The 15531-nt window shown below is 46.2% G+C and overlaps 1 protein-coding gene across 2 annotated transcripts in view; it reads left to right on the forward strand.

Annotated features, from left to right (window-relative positions):
- Positions 1-15531, forward strand: part of LOC311604088 (uncharacterized protein) — a 149706-nt gene that overhangs the window by 56574 nt on the left and 77601 nt on the right. Inside the window, exons 5-6 of one of the 2 annotated variants that reach the window (XM_084793617.1) lie at positions 8633-8800; positions 10434-10877. In XM_084793617.1, the coding sequence (XP_084649743.1) occupies positions 8633-8800; positions 10434-10675 (410 nt within the window). In that variant the 3' untranslated portion in view covers positions 10676-10877. Of the gene's footprint in view, positions 1-8632; positions 8801-10433; positions 10878-15531 lie in introns of those variants that run through there. The other variant, XM_084793616.1, reaches the window with a different exon arrangement.

A 15531-nucleotide genomic window follows, 5' to 3' on the forward strand; every position in this document is an offset into this window, starting at 1 on the left:
GAGTTGGGGAGACCAATTGCTGCACTGCATCATTCTCATACCGCCCCCCATGGTCCCAGTGAATATTCTCCTGGCTTGGTTTCTTCTTCCCATCAGCCTTTCTTGCTGGTCACCAGCCATGATGGATGGATGGTCCAGGCCTCTTGGAAGAGAGCTCACACAGCTTAAGGCTCCATCCCTGGGTTACAGAAGTTGCTTGGGCTTAAAAGGGAGAAAGAGCTCCACCCTTAGCTGCCAGTGGCTTTTCTCTTTTCTCTGATGCTGTAGAGATGGCCATTTATACCAATGATTTCCATTTATAAAGAATAGAGATTGACACGGCTTGTAATGCTGGAAAGTACAAGAGGTCAAATCCCCGGCCTCCCGTCACCATCTGGTGAAGACTTCCTTGATGCATTGTAGAAAGGGAAGAACATTACATAGTGGTGCCTCAACTTGGCCCAAATGCAACACAGAGGACTTCATCACTTTTTAGGTTTTTATGGCTTAGCTTCATCTCACAATTTGTTATACATGAATGGTTTATGTTCATTATTCCATCCCCTCACCCTCTCCATCTCCCTCTTTATGCCAAGATCAAAAGTTAAGTGAAATGAGCAAATGCCTTTAGAAATCTTTACCCATCAAAATTAACACAAACATTACTGTTTAGTTGATATCCAGAGCTCATATTCTTCTGATATATATCGCAGGCCCACAGAGCTTTCAATGGTCATTTCACAAAGCCTCAACCCAAGCCTTCAAAGATAAGAAGAGAACTAAGCTTCTTTGCTTACTCCTGTAATACCAGGAGGAAGGCTGGGGCAGGAAAGTGGCAATTTAGAGGCCAGCCTGGGTTATAAAGTGTCTTAAAATCAAAGAAAAGAATAGGCAAAATAAAATCATGAAAATACTGTTTGTAGCTAAGAATGTGGAGGATCCTTGCTACAGTTAAGTCTGCAAAAATCATGAAATTATAGAACAACTTGATGCTTCTGTGGAAATATAACCATCCTAAAATGTAATATTCTATGTTCCGTTTGTTGTATGTCAACTACACAATACATAGAGATATGTGGATCTAATCTATATCACAGACAATATGGATTTATATCTGAATCCAAGGTAAACTTAATGTTAGACATTTGATAGGCATAATTGACCACTATAACAGACAACACTAGAAAACTTCTCTATATTCTCAATGAATAGTGGGGAAATTAGATTAAGATTCCAAACTCAGTCCTGAAGGGAAATCAAACAACAGAGCATTGGAAGGGAACTTCCTTCATTGAGCAATGACTATGAACAATAACCTTGCATAAACTCTAATCCCTCAGGCCACACTATGAACTCCTTTTCTCTCGGCTGCCAGAAGACATACCTGGCTGTCTTTGTTCACTTTTCACCCAACCCTGGTGTTTTGGCATGGGGGGAGGGGGAGGTTATGTAGGAAGATCACATTAGTTCCTGTTTTATTCCCAACATTGAGATCAAGCCCAGCTCTGTTCAAATCTAAGCAAAGAAGGTAAAATAAAAACAGCCCACACCCTCAATTCAGATCCCACAGACCCAGCCTGCTGCCACTGTTTCCCACCCAGCATCTGCTCCCCACTGCCACACCCCCACGCCCACCTCATGTGGATATCACCTGCTCAGGTGCAGGCCACGCCAGTCAGAAAAAACAGGTAAGAGGTCTGCTTGCCCTCTGAGCCCTCCCACATATCGGTTTGGATCTAAAAAGACCCAACCCACTGCCATCCCTTCCTGCCCTCTAACAGGACAAAATGGCACAGACAGAACAGGAAAGGGTTTTTATAAATTCCATATCTGACAGAGAGCTAATCTTCAAAATATATAAAGAATTTAAGAAACTAGACAGAAACAAATCAAATTATCCAATTTTAAAATGGAGCACAGATCTAAACAGAGAATTCTCATCAGAACAATCTCAAATGGCCAAGAAACACTTAAATGTTAAACATCCTTAGCCATCAGGGAAATGCAAATCAAAACTACTTTGAGATTCCATCTTATACCTGTCAGAATGGCTAAGATTAAAAACACAAGTGACAGCTCATGCTGGTGAGGATGTGGAGCAAGGTGAACACTCCTCCACTGTTAATGGGGGTGCTAACTTGTACAGCCAATCTACCTCAAGACAATCAATCTGCCTCAAGATCCAGCTTTGCCACTCCTGGGCATATACCCAAAGGATGCTCCATCCTACCATGAGGAAACTTACTCAACTATGTTCATAGAAACTTTATTCATAATAGCCAGAAACTGGAAACAACCTAGCTATCCCTCTACCAAAGAATGGATAAAGAAGACGTGGCACAATTGCACAATGATGTATTACTCAGCCAGTACAAACAATGACAACATCATGAAATTCACAGGCAAATGGATGGAACTAAAAAAAATTATCCTGAGTGAAGTAACCCAGACCAAGAAAAATGAACATGGTATGTACTTACTTAAGAGTGGATATTAGCTATAAAGGATAATCATGCTACAATCCACAGACCCAGAGAGGTAATGTAACAAGGAGGGCTCAAGAGAGGACACATGGACCTCCCTAGGAAGAAGAAATAGAATAGATTTTGAGGGTGGACTGGGGAAAGGTAGAAATGGGAACAGGAGGGATCAAGTGTCGGGGTATAGAGAGAAAGAGTACTGGAAGGGAAGACAAGTTGGGGGTCATTTCAGGGGTGCAATAGGAACTCCCTGGAATCTACAAAGGTAATCCCAGTGAGGGATTGGAGGGATCCCAGTAATGGAGGATATGGAGCCTGAACTGGCCATCTTCTGTTAACCAGGCAAGGCTTCCAATGGTAGGACTGGAACACCAACCCAGTCACAAAATCTGTGACCTACAATTTGTCCTGCCTGCAACATGTACTGGGCTAAAGGTGGCACAGAACTTGTGGGAGTGGCCAACTAATGACTGGTCCAGCTTGAGACTCATGTCATGAGAGGGAGCCCACATCTGAATCTCCCAGGAGGGCCAGGAACCAGAGGCTGGATAGCCCAGAGACATAGGATAGAACCAGACATGACTAGCAACAACAATAACAAACAAACAAACAAAAAACCAGTGAAGTGTCTCCTAATGCTATTCTGCTATTCTGCTATACTCATGTGTGGAGTATAGCATTGTCATCTGATAGGCTGATAGAGGCAGTTGCAGAAACCCATAGCCAGACATTAGGTGGAGCTTGGGAAATCCTGAAGAAGAAGGGGAAGAACATGGCCCACAAAATCAACTAACCAGGGCTCATAGGGCCTCACAGAAACTGAAGTGACCATCAGGGCATCTACATGGGTCTGACCTAAGTCTTCTGCATATATGTTACAGTGTGTAGCCTGGTGTGCTTGGGGGACTCCTGGCAGTGGGTGTGGGAGCGGCCACTGATTTTCACCTTCTTTTGGAACACTTCTCCTCCTACTGTGTTGTCTCCTCCAGCCTTCATACGCAATGATATGCCTAGTCTTACTGTAACGTGTCATGCCACATTTGCCTCCTGTGTTCTGGAGAAGCCCGCTCTTTCCTGAAGGGAAACAGAGAAGGAGTGCATCTTGGGGGAGAGGAGAGGTGGCAGGGAGGGACTAGGGGGAGGGAAGGGAGGGGGAACTGTGGTCGAGGTGTAATATATGACAAAAGAGTAAATAAATCGGTAAAAATTTTAAAAAGGAAATGTAAAATGATAAGTGTTTCCCCCCTTACGGATGTGTTTGTAAACACTGCCCATCAAGCCAGCAAGACCTATAAACACGAGGCTCCTTTAAAGGGAGTGGAAGGGGGTGGAATTGTGGCTTTCCTGTGGGCCTGGGTCTCAAGCATGCTCAGCATTGGCTCAACACTAGCATGGCTTTGCCCATGATCTCACGACATAGATGACAGTAAACTGAGTCCCCGCGTAAGCATCTGGGGGCTCTTGTTGGAGTGGGCAGGACTTTTGTTTTGAGTCCCATACGTCTGAACTTTAAGCCTAGATCCTAGTTATTTGTTAAGGGATTATATTAGTTACTTTTCCTGTTGCTGTGACCAAATGCCAGACAAGAAGCCATTTAAAGGAGAAAAGGTGTATTTTGTCTTACAGTTTTAGGGAGATACACTCAATCATGAAGGAACATGTAGCTACAAATGGCTCTACGATGGCAGGAGTGTGTAGTTGGGAATCTCTACCCACTCCTATGTTTGTGGGACAGGAAGGCAGTCCGTGGACAGGAAATGAGGCTGCCATAAACCCCTGTATTGGCTAATTTTCTGTTGCTGCGATGAAACTCCAATGACCAAGGTCTTCCTTATAGAAGAGAAGACTTATTTGGGGTTTACAGTTCCAGAGAATTAGTCCACAGTTGTGGAGGTGGGAAGGCGGCAGGCAACAGACACAGAAGCCAGAGCTAGAGGCCGGGAGCTGGGAGCTCATGCCCCAAATACGTACAGGAAGCGAAGAGAGCAAGCAAGAGATGACACTAGTCTTTGGACTCTCAAAGCCTGCTCCCAGTGACACACTTCTGCCGGCAACCCATGCCTCCTAACTCTTCCCAAACAGGACCAGCTGGGCACCAAGTATTCAAATCCCAGGGACTAGGAGGGGTGTCTGTCATTCAAGCCATCAGAAGCCCTAATACTCATCCTCATCCTACCCTGTGAAGGCACACTTCCTTTCGCAAGGCTCTACCTCTTAGAGATCCACAAATTTGCAAAATAGCACCATCACTGGAGGACCCAGTGTTCAAATACCTGAGCCTGTAATGGACAGTTCACATTTGAACCACAGCAAGGAAGCTGGCTAAGCTGGCCAATTCCTCTGAGGCTTGCTCTTTTGGAATCAAGCTGATAAGGCCTGTCACAAGCACATGTTATATATTAAATCAGACAAATGTCTTTTCATAGTCATAGAACAGCTATTGTGATTAGTGGACCGCACTAATATTATATAAAATCCTGGACTGTATGTGCTTGCTGCTTGTTGATGGAGGGTGAGCTGACAGGCACCACAGTCTGCACTGCTGCTCAGAGAGATTGGCTCAGAAGCCATTGCCACTGAGGAGAAATGGCAGGCACCCATGGTGGGTGGGTGGGAAGCTTCCAGATCTGGAAGGCACCTAAGAGAGAAGAAACACAGCGATTGCCCCCACCCATCCAATCCACTGCAGAGTCCCGGTGAGAGTTCTTCCCGAGGGCTGTGCATGCCTGACCTCTTCACTGTTCTCTGCTCAAAGCAGCATCCTAGGAATTCCTTGTTGTGTTTGGGGACTAGGAATGTATGATAGACGACGACAGGAAGTGAACTTGGGTCCCTTTCAGTTAGATCTTTCAAGAACCCTGCTGAAAGCATCGGCATGAAACCAGGCAAACATCAAACTGGATGCACGTTCCACCGAAGCCACACACTGGTTGAACTCTCAAAGGAGCAGCGCAGCACTGTGCGCATGCCCTGCCCAGTGATGTGGCTTAGCAATCCCACCCAGTCAAAGGCAGCCACTGGCCAGCTGGAGCTGTGCCCAGGCAGCCTGCTACTAATGATAATTTGCAATGGAAAAAACTTTCAAATGTCTCAGCATTTTTCCTTTCTCTGTATTTATTTTTTAAATCATTCTGAGGGGAAGAAGTTGGAGAAAGGATGGCAGTCACTGAGCTTCCCTTTTGTAAGAGGGAAGATTAAAGGAGCCAATACCAAATTCCCAGTGGTTGTGTTTCGGAGGCTATGGAACCACTCTGCACATTGAGTCTGTAAAGGAGAATGTTAAAAGGACTAGGAAGTCTGCAGAGAAAATGACTGGTGTCTTAAGAAATGACACATTCTAGAAACACAGTTAAGTGAGGTTAGGAAAGAAGACACCAAAAGGTGACAAATGTATCCCATATTTAAGCATTGACACAGGTCAGTAACTGAGGTGCTTAACTGCCACATAGCAGCTCTTTTCCATATGTATGTGTGTGTGTGTGTGTGTGTGTGTGTGTGTGTGTGTGTGTGTGTGTGAGAGAGAGAGAGAGAGAGAGAGAGAGAGAGAGAGAGAGAGAGAGAGAGAGAGGAAGCTAGAAGAAGTGGGTTATAAGAAGGTGAAAGATCTTCAGGGAGATGCTAACAGGAAAGACTGAAATATAAGTGATAAGAAATTGGAAGACATCAATGGAAAGAATGAGGGGAATCCGATATAGGAGGGGTAGGGACACAAGAAAGGGCAGTGGGGGGAGGGGAACCCCTGAGAATTAAGCATGATGACACATATGTATGAAACTGCCATAATAAAGCCCACATGAAAACTTAATAGGAAAGAAAGGAAGGAAGGGAAAAAGAACAAAGAAAAGAACAGTCGAAAGTTAGAACAGGTAGAGGAGAGATGGTCTGGGATCAGCAGAAGGAATTTAAACTTGAAGACATAAAAAACTGTTAGTACAAGATCTCCCTGCCCCTCCTCGCCTCAACTCTAAAGTGTGCTCTGAGAGTAAAAGCTAATGTGGCCGCTCTAGGAGTGGCTGGCTATCGCTTCCGGTCTGCTCTCCAGTCCACCCTGCAAGCAGGGACCTCACTCTCAGCCCATGACCCAGGGACTCTCAGAAGAAGACATAGATCTGGGCTCTGTGGCATTGGGGTGGGTCCTTGATGTATGGCTCTAAGGTCAACCCAGGAGGGGTCAGGCAGGAGTGTGACTCTTCTATCCATGACTGGCCACCCAGGAATGGCCTGAAGATCTCACTCTTGAGACAAGGGTTTTAGGGACATGTGACATCAACAAACATCCCACATTTCTGCATAGAATGCCAAGTGTGCACTTTCAGCACACAGTTCTTGCAACCCTGTCTCTGGCCCATGAATGATCATTTTTCAGTAGTTATAAGGCATTCCAGCTGAATTCGAGTCAGTAGAAATCAAAGTTGCCTCGGGCATCATTGCTGTTCCCTTCAGGGCATGGCTTGGATCACTGTCCCCAGAGTCTCCCCACTATGTGGAAGGTCAGTAGTTAGTAAAATGTGTTGTTGTGTGTCTGACTGCGCGCACACACATACACACACACACACACACACAGAGACATAGATACACATACACACACACATAGACACATACACACACACACACACACACACACACACACACACACACACCACTTTTGCTTTTATTACCACTGGCCTTTAACCATTCATCACCTGGAGTCCCAGTTGCTTTCATGACTGAAGTCAAAGCTTCACTGCAATTTCAACAGCCCTGGGTTTCAGGGTCTCACTCCCCGAACTGAACTGCTCTTTGAGAACATTCTCACCTGTGGCTTTTGGGACACAGTGTTGTTTCTCTTTGCTGATTGGAGGAATATTTGCCTGGTGAAAGGGAACACTGCTCTTCATGCAGTACCCACTCGCACTTGCCAAGAGTTTCACAGAGTAGAGACTTTTCCAAGGGGGTGGGGAGGGGAGGCAGTGAGGGGAGGGGTACAGTGGCATTTATATCCTAACACAGGCCCAGGGGCTCCCTGTTTAAATCTCTATTTAAAGGAGAAGTTTGTTCCTTAATCTTAATGGACCCAACTGTTTTGCAATGGTGCCATGACCTTCTTAGATTCATTTTACGGCTGGATTAGTGAATTATAATCATTCGAAAGAGCAGATTTACCCGATTTCTTCAGCTTTCCCCTTGTGCACTCACATGGACATGCTCCTTTCACTCCATGTCAGTAACCCAAATGTCTTCAAACAGCATGTCAGCTTCTGGAGTGGGGGCTGCAGAGATCAAGCCAGAAGCAGCTCTCAGAACCAAAAACCCATTTCTCCTGCTTTTGGGTTAACCTGGTGTGGCCTCTGTTCTGGTTTCTATCCTCCGCTGATTGTTTCTGGTCACATGACAGGAGAGTACCAGGAAGGAGGACTCACTAAGTCCTTCCAGAGAATTCCTTTTGTTGATGTCAGCAGCTGATTTAGGCTTGTGAGTTCTAGAAGGTAAGAGAAGTGGCTAGGGCAGAAATCTGTCCCAGAGTTGGAATGAGGACCTCTTTCCAGGCTGGCGGAACACAATAGGGACGTGGGGGCGGGGCAGGGGGAAGGGCTTCTCAAGGGAGAGACAGGTGTTCTTCACACACATGCGTGGACTCATGCAACCAATGTAGCTCTGCCACCCATAACCCTAGAGTGACACTGTAACTGTGGGCACGCGCATACAACCCCTGCAGCTTCTATGACCTGCTCTGTGAATTTATGGTAATCTGGCTAAACTCCAGGAAGTTTGTTGTCCAAGAGCTAAGTGACAGTTGGGCACCAGTCTTGTGTCATGTACCGATAGCACAGGTTTGGTGTACAACAGACATCACAGAAATTTCACAGGGCTTGATAAATGTCATCTGTCTTCCTCATGGGCTCCCTGACTGCTGCTTCCATGGCTAAGAGACAGGGGATCTGGGCTGCCGCTGGGCTGATTTCTTCCTTTCACTTGCCTTTGATTTTCCTGTGGCCTTCACACCTCTTCTTCTCTGTTCCAAGCTCCCTGGGAGTGATTTGAAAAGGAAAGTGCCTATGTCCACATATGCAGTTTATTTTCCCAGAATCCTTTTGTCCTTGTCCCCACCACTGAGACCAGCATGCCTGTGGTTGTGGGGGGGGGGGGATTGCTGGTCCTGTGGTCATCCTCATTTCTTTTCCTCCATTTTCCAGCACACCTTGGGAGGTGGCAGACCCAGAGACCACTATATTCTCCAGGAAGCAGTAGGACGTTGGATCCAGTAATTTCTCCAGGAAGAGGCATCGCTGAAGGAAACCACTGGGACAGATCTATACAGCCACAGCCTCAGAGGAACTCAGCTTACCTCCCCATATTAAAAGGTAGGTAAATCTCAGGAGGGCAGTGATGGAGAACACCTTTAATCCTAGCACTTGAGAGGCAGAGGCAAGCAGATCGCTGTGAGTTCGAGGCCAGCCTGGTCTGCAAAGTGAGTCCAGGACAGTCAAGGCTACACAGGGAAACCCTGTCTCGAAAAACAAACAACAACAACAACAAAAAGGTAGGTAAATCTCAAGCACAGCTTGGAAACTCCCTCTGCATGGCCCACATCTAATACAATGTATCTGGAGCAAAGGACACAGGGAGGGGAAGATGTTCTGACTCCACATCTCCCCTTCAGTTGCAAAGACAAGGATGAGAGGCTGCTGTGTTTCCCTGGGGCCAAAGTGGGCCATATCCATCCCTTGCGGACCTCACCCTTCACGTGATCTGCAAAACAGAAACCATAGGAGACAGAAGTGAAGGCTGCTGACTTCTCCAGGCAGCCAGTGGGGGGGAGCTGGAGCCTTGGGACACAAAGCTGTGGTTTACAATCCAGGTTTCTCTTCCCCTTAACATGACTCTGGCCCGGTGCCCTGAACACCACATTGGCCACAGCTGTTGCAAATGGATGTATCCTCTGAGGACGGTGAGCTGTTGCCCCTCACATCAAAGGCGCGCCTGCTACTCAAACTCTTCTTAAAACATGCACAGGGCTTTTTTCCTTTAGTTCTTTTCTGTTCTTTTTGCTGACTGGCATTTTAGAGTACAAGGCACGGCCATCAATCTTCTTTTTCTCTCCCCTCCCTTCCTTCCTACTTTCCAATTTTCCTTCCTTTCCTCCCTCCCTTCTTTCCTCTTCTACTTCCTTCCTTCCTTCCTTCCTTCCTTCCTTCCTTCTTTCTTTCCTTCCCTCCTCCCGGTGTGTGTACACACTCCTGTGTGGGAGTGCACATATAGGTTTAGGTATAAATACGCCGTGGAAGTCAAAGGGCAATCTCTGGTATACGTCCCCTTTTTTGTTTAAAGGGTTTTTTCCTTGCCTTGAGCTTCTCCACAGGCTGGCTGGCAGAGAATGCTAAAGTGTGTTCTGGGGATTCTCAGGGAACAGTGATTGTCAGTAAGACTTGAAGACGGATGTCGTGCTGGGCTACTGTGCTATCTACCTTGAGAATGTTCTCTGTAGCTCCATATTTTGTTGAAGTTTCTTGTCTTCTTAAGATAGGGCATGTTAGGAGCCAGACTGCAGCCCTGAGGCCTGAGCTAAGGAAGAAACAGCCAGGAGTGGAAGACCGTGTACTGCCTGGCCAGGAACACAGCCTTGAAGGAAGACCTGGCTTTTTATGAGGGGAGTGTGGGGCAGAACTGAAGTGAGACAGCAGAATCCATATGGGAAGCTCAGGGTTTGTAACCCTAACAGGTGCTTAGGGGCCCCTTTCACCACCTTATAACCTGAGAAAAGGCTGGGTTGTTAATGTATGCAGGAAAATGGTGCTGACTCCTTTTAGGAGCTTCTGGGGATGAAACTGGATGAGGTACCAAGTGCCAGGCCTTACTGACAAGTGTGAGGTGCTCATTTCGGACCCAGGGATGTCCTTGAATTCTGTCTGGGCTGGACGGAAGTGAAGCAGAGAGTGAAACCCAGTCCATGTGGAAGGGGGCAGCTCTTTCAGAAGAGCCCTCTCCTCTCCACAGGAACGTGCTCCCCCCAAGACTCTCCTGCTCCGTGCAACTGCCGATTCCAGGTTCCGTTCTTGGGGTTTCCAGATCTTCCTGAAGGCTTCAGCTGTTCCACGTCACTGATTCTGAGACTGCCTTCCTGCACACAGATGCTCAGGAGTGCAGCTGATAGCCGAATTCACAGGCAAGGGGACTACAGGGGAACTCACTCGTTTGAGCTGTTGGCCTTGTCTAGACCTGGCGAGTGGGGTACCTGAGACCCTGAGGCCGGTTCTGTGTCTCGTGGTGCTTTGGCCAGGCTGTGAGAGTAGCACTAGAGATCCAGTCACCGGTTTTTGCTTTGCCAACAGCACATTTCCAATTAAAAGCACAAGTTTGTGGGTGTGAGTCATGCAACTCGTATAAATTCTGCCTTGTGATGACTTATTTTTTTTTTTTGACACCAAATAAATTACACACAGTGAACTTGGCCTACTTTCCTTCCACTTGTTTGTGCAGCCCAGGTTAACATAAAGAGAACTGACTGAAGTGACAAGTAATTTGACTCCATAACTTAGAGCCTGCGGGCACATTATCTTAAAGAAGTGAAGAACCAAAAGATCTTTTTATGAACCAAAGGACAGTTATCACCCCCAGGGATATTTGCAGCTTGGAAAGCTAGCCTGACAATTACATTCATGAGTTAGCTTTCCCAGTGGAAAGTTCAAGGCTCCAGGTCAGCAGGGCTTCACCCCTGAACCCCTGAACGGTGCTGACCTGCTTATTGAGGCTTCTCTGAGGAGGGATAAGACAGCAAGCATTTCATAGTTAAGTCTAACCTTGAGACTAACTCTGATGGTAATAAACCGGTGTCTCACTGGCCTAATAGCTTGAAAAATACATATTATTATTGGTGGTGGTCTATGTTGTTTTCCATTTGTTCTATTCTGTTTTGTTTTGTCCTATAGCCCTGGAAAGCGAACCTGTGGTCTCATGCCCACGAGGCAGACATTTTACCACTAGTTTACACACACACACACACATACCCAGCTCCTTAAAGACAGTTTGTTTTAAAGGCAAGTCTCTCTCTTTTGTGTATGAGTATGGAGGTGGGTGTGCAAATGTAGACACGCTTGTGGAGGCCAGAGGTTAACATGAGGTATCTTCCTCAAGTTGCTTTGCACCTCATGTTTTGAGGACAGGCTCCATCACTAAACCTGCATCTCAGGTTTTTCAGCCAGACCTGCTGTCCAGCAAGCTCCAGGCATCTGCTTGCTTGTCCCTGCTTTTCTGTTAAAGACATTGAGCGCCAAACCCAATATGTAGATGCTGTGGGTCTCATGTTTCTACAGCAGATCCTTTACTGAGACTACGCTATCTCTCCAGCCCCACATCCCTTTTTTAAAAGTCATTTTACGAGCCCGCTGTGCCTGTGATATGCTCCTGCGGCCACAGCCTTGTGCCAACTACAATGGACTGTTTTCAGTACTTAGGGCAAAGGCCATTGATTTGAGATCACACAATGACAGACTTCAAGTGACCAGCCCTTCTGCACTTAAAGATTCAAACCAACAAACAAAGGAGACCTTTCTGAGGGAGGATGGGAGGTTGTTTTAGGAAGAGCTACAGCTCTGTGGGGGGCGGTGAGACTCCTGATGATCAATCAGCCCAGCACTCCTCAGCTCCCACTGTCTCCTTGCTGTTCTGAGGAGCTCCTCGGAAGACACCATCCAGCAGATGGTCCTGGCCCAGGGTCTCATCTCAGGCTGCAGTCCAAGCTGACCCTCTCAGAGTTTGCGTGCTGGCTAGTAGCCCACGTGAAGCTCAAGCAAAAACAAACAAACAAAAATAAAATAAAAATAAAACAAAACAAAACCAATGAAATTAATTAATTTCAATTCTGTTGAGTTCTGCAAAATGTTGCCTTGAGATATGTGTAAGGTTATATATGTAAAAATAACTACTAGCCACTTCATACAAGTCCAGTCATACGTGCAAACATGACCATCTTTTAATTGCCTGTAAGGGCTTAAGATATTCACAGCGAACTCTGCCTGCATGAGCCCTTGCCCTCAGTCCCCAGCCTCCTGCATTCTCAGAAAGCAATTAAAACCTACATCGCCCACTCTCTTTCTTAAGCTGACTCATCCATCACTTTACCTAAGGACCGAACTGTGTCCTCTGAAAAAAACTGTGCTAAAGTCCAACTTCCGGTGTGATGATGGTGTTTCAGTGTGGTGCCCATGAAGATTGTGAGGTTCAGATGAGGTCCTGAGGTCTTTTTTATTGTATCATTGTCCTTACAGGGGACACCGGGCTGTTTCGCCATCAGCTTGCTTTAACAGGCTGCCCAGACATATGGCAGAACATCATTCTGGGTGGATCACTGGTCTTTCCTGGCTTTTGGGGTTTGGACTAAAGTGTTGGCTGTTCTTCTTCTTCTTCTTCTTCTTCTTCTTCTTCTTCTTCTTCTTCTTCTTCTTCTTCTTCTTCTTCTTCTTCTTCTTCTTCTTCTTCTTCTTTTTAAGATTTATTTATTTATTATATATACAGTGTTCTGCCTGCATGTACACCTGCATGCCAGAAGAGGGCATCAGATCACATCATAGATGGTTGTGAGCCACTATGTGGTTGCTGGGAATTGAACTCAGGACCTTTGGAAGAGCAGCCAATGCTATTAACCTCTGAGCCATCTCTCCAACCCCAATGTTAGCTGTTCTTGAGTCCTTCTGCCTGCTGATTTTCAGACTAGCACTTACTTCTCCAGTGCCTTTGTGTATTTGGGATACGGTGGCAAAAATAACAAAATGGATGGCAGAAATAAGAAACATGTGTTCTTCATAGTGCTCGAGGCTAGACACTCCGGGTCGAGGGGCTGGCAGTTTCAGTGTTTTGTGAAGACTCGTTGCTGACTTATAGGCAGCTAGCTACCTTCTGGTTGTAGCCTCGCATGGCAAAGAGAGCAAGCTCCAGCCTCTCTCTTATTACAAGAAACCCAACCCCATTATTTGGGGTTTTACCCTTATGCCCTCACCTGATCTCTGTCATATCCCAGAAACCCCACCCTTTAGTATTATCCTATTGGAGATCTGGGGTTCGACATATGTGTTTTGCTGGGGTTTTATATATTTAGACCAGTATCTTCTATCCTCCATAGAGTCTTCATCTAGGTAACTTCAGGTGCAGGATGTCTCATCCTTTATAATTGTGTGAGCTGATTCCAGTAATTATCCCTGGTTCTCTCCTAGGTCTCTTTAACTGTCAAACTGACTCACCTGAGACACCTGAAAAGGGAATCTCACCTGAGATGTTGCCTAGATCAGATTGGTCTGTGAGGCATTTCCTTGATTGCTAATCGGTGTTGGAGGGCCCCGCCCATTGTGAGCAGCCACGCCAGTCCTCAGCAGGAGCTTCTGATCTATATAAGAAAGCTGTCTGCGCAAGTGTGAAGAGGCTAGCCAGCAAGCAGAGTTCCTGCTTTGAGTTCTCTCAGCGATGGGCTGTGTGACCTAGAAGTGTAAACCAGGCAAACCCTTTTCTCCTCTAAGTCACTTTTGGCCAGAGTGCTCCATCACAGCAACAGGAGGGAAACCAGAAGTCACCCTGCCTAGGTAAGTACCTTCGCAGCTATGCTTCTCTCAGGGAGGTTTAAGTAGCGTGGTACCTTAGGACAGCAACTGGAGCAGCAGAAAACAGCTATGGGAGGGGAGGGGGCGGCTCCCTTCTGTTCCCTCTTTCCTTACAACTGAGCAAACTGAAGAAAAGTTCAGAGAGCAACCCAGCTGCCTACCTTGCGGGATCCCAGGAGAGGGATATGGTCCCCAGGGCCATGCTAGAACCATGGAAGATATCTGTGTCCTGCTGAAGACAGACAAGTGCTCAGAGCGAGGGTCACAACACTGATGGACCAGAAGCTCAGACCTTTTTCCCTTACTCCTCCAAGGAGGAAAAAAGCAACTGAGTAATTCCTGGGAGATGTCCCTTCACCTTGTATCACTCAGGAGAGGAGAGGTTCTCAGAGGATCTCCCTACTATCTGAGGCAAAACCTGACCAGAAGCTAGTGATTCCTTCAACCCTTTTATGTTTATTTTCATTACTTTCTCATTTGAAGTCCATAAAATCTTAAGGTTTTATGAGCTGATTTTGTTGTTGTTGTTGTTTTAATTTTTGGTGGTGGAGGATGTTTCTCTTTAAGAAAAAAGTTGCAGCCACAAAATGTAAGTGACTATTTACTTAAAATAAGAAAATAAACCAAGTTTCAAGGAGCAAGGAAGAAGCACGAATACCACAAACATCTCAAAGAAAAGCACAACATTTTTTGTTAATTAACTACTTGACACGTCTCTAAGATATTTTTATTCTTACATTTTTGGCTGTGTACTCAATGAAAAGTATTCCGTTGGACAATAATTTGTAAAAAAAAAATTTTTTTTTTTTAGCTACAAGAGAGGGATGAGTTCTTGTAGCATGGTTTATTAAAATTCATTTTAATTCCTCTCTGTTGGATGTGTGGACTCCACCACTAACAGATGCATGTGTCTGTGCCTCTCCAACGTGGGGATTCAGGCAAAGTGTGTTTTGTATGGATCATGTGTGTCATTGTGTTGTCTGAGCTGAGTATTCCTGCTGGCGAGAGCTCCCAGACTCAATAGGTGCCTGCACTGGCAACATTTTTATTCTGTGGTTTTACATGATAGACGGGGAAAAGGATTTTTCCAGACTAGCATTCAATCTACGCACTCCCCTTCATTTAATAAGCCAGGACCACCCAATGAGGAAAGCAACAGTGGCGGCTCATTTCAGGTGGCCAGAGCAAAGGGGGCAACAGCCACAGCTGAGATCGGAGGAGTCCTGTGGATTGCCAGAACTTTCCAAGAAGCAAAAGAAGACCTCATATTGGAGGCCACTGGCCTGGGAAGCTAGAGGCCTCTAGCTAGAAGCAGGGCACCGTTGCTCCCTTCCATTGGCCCCGAGTTAGAAGAAAAGACAAAAGTAAGAGATGGCTCCACTGATTTTAGTCAAGCCCCAGCCCTCTGGGGTTAACTACAGGAATGGTTGTTTCCAGCTGGGCTGCTCACTGGACCAGCAGGGCAGCTTTCTTGGTGTGGCTGACTAAAGGATGGCCTCCTGGGT

This window comes from Acomys minous (assembly GCF_964271855.1).
Source record: "Acomys minous genome assembly, chromosome: 8".
Classification (NCBI taxonomy): Eukaryota; Metazoa; Chordata; class Mammalia; order Rodentia; family Muridae; genus Acomys; species Acomys minous.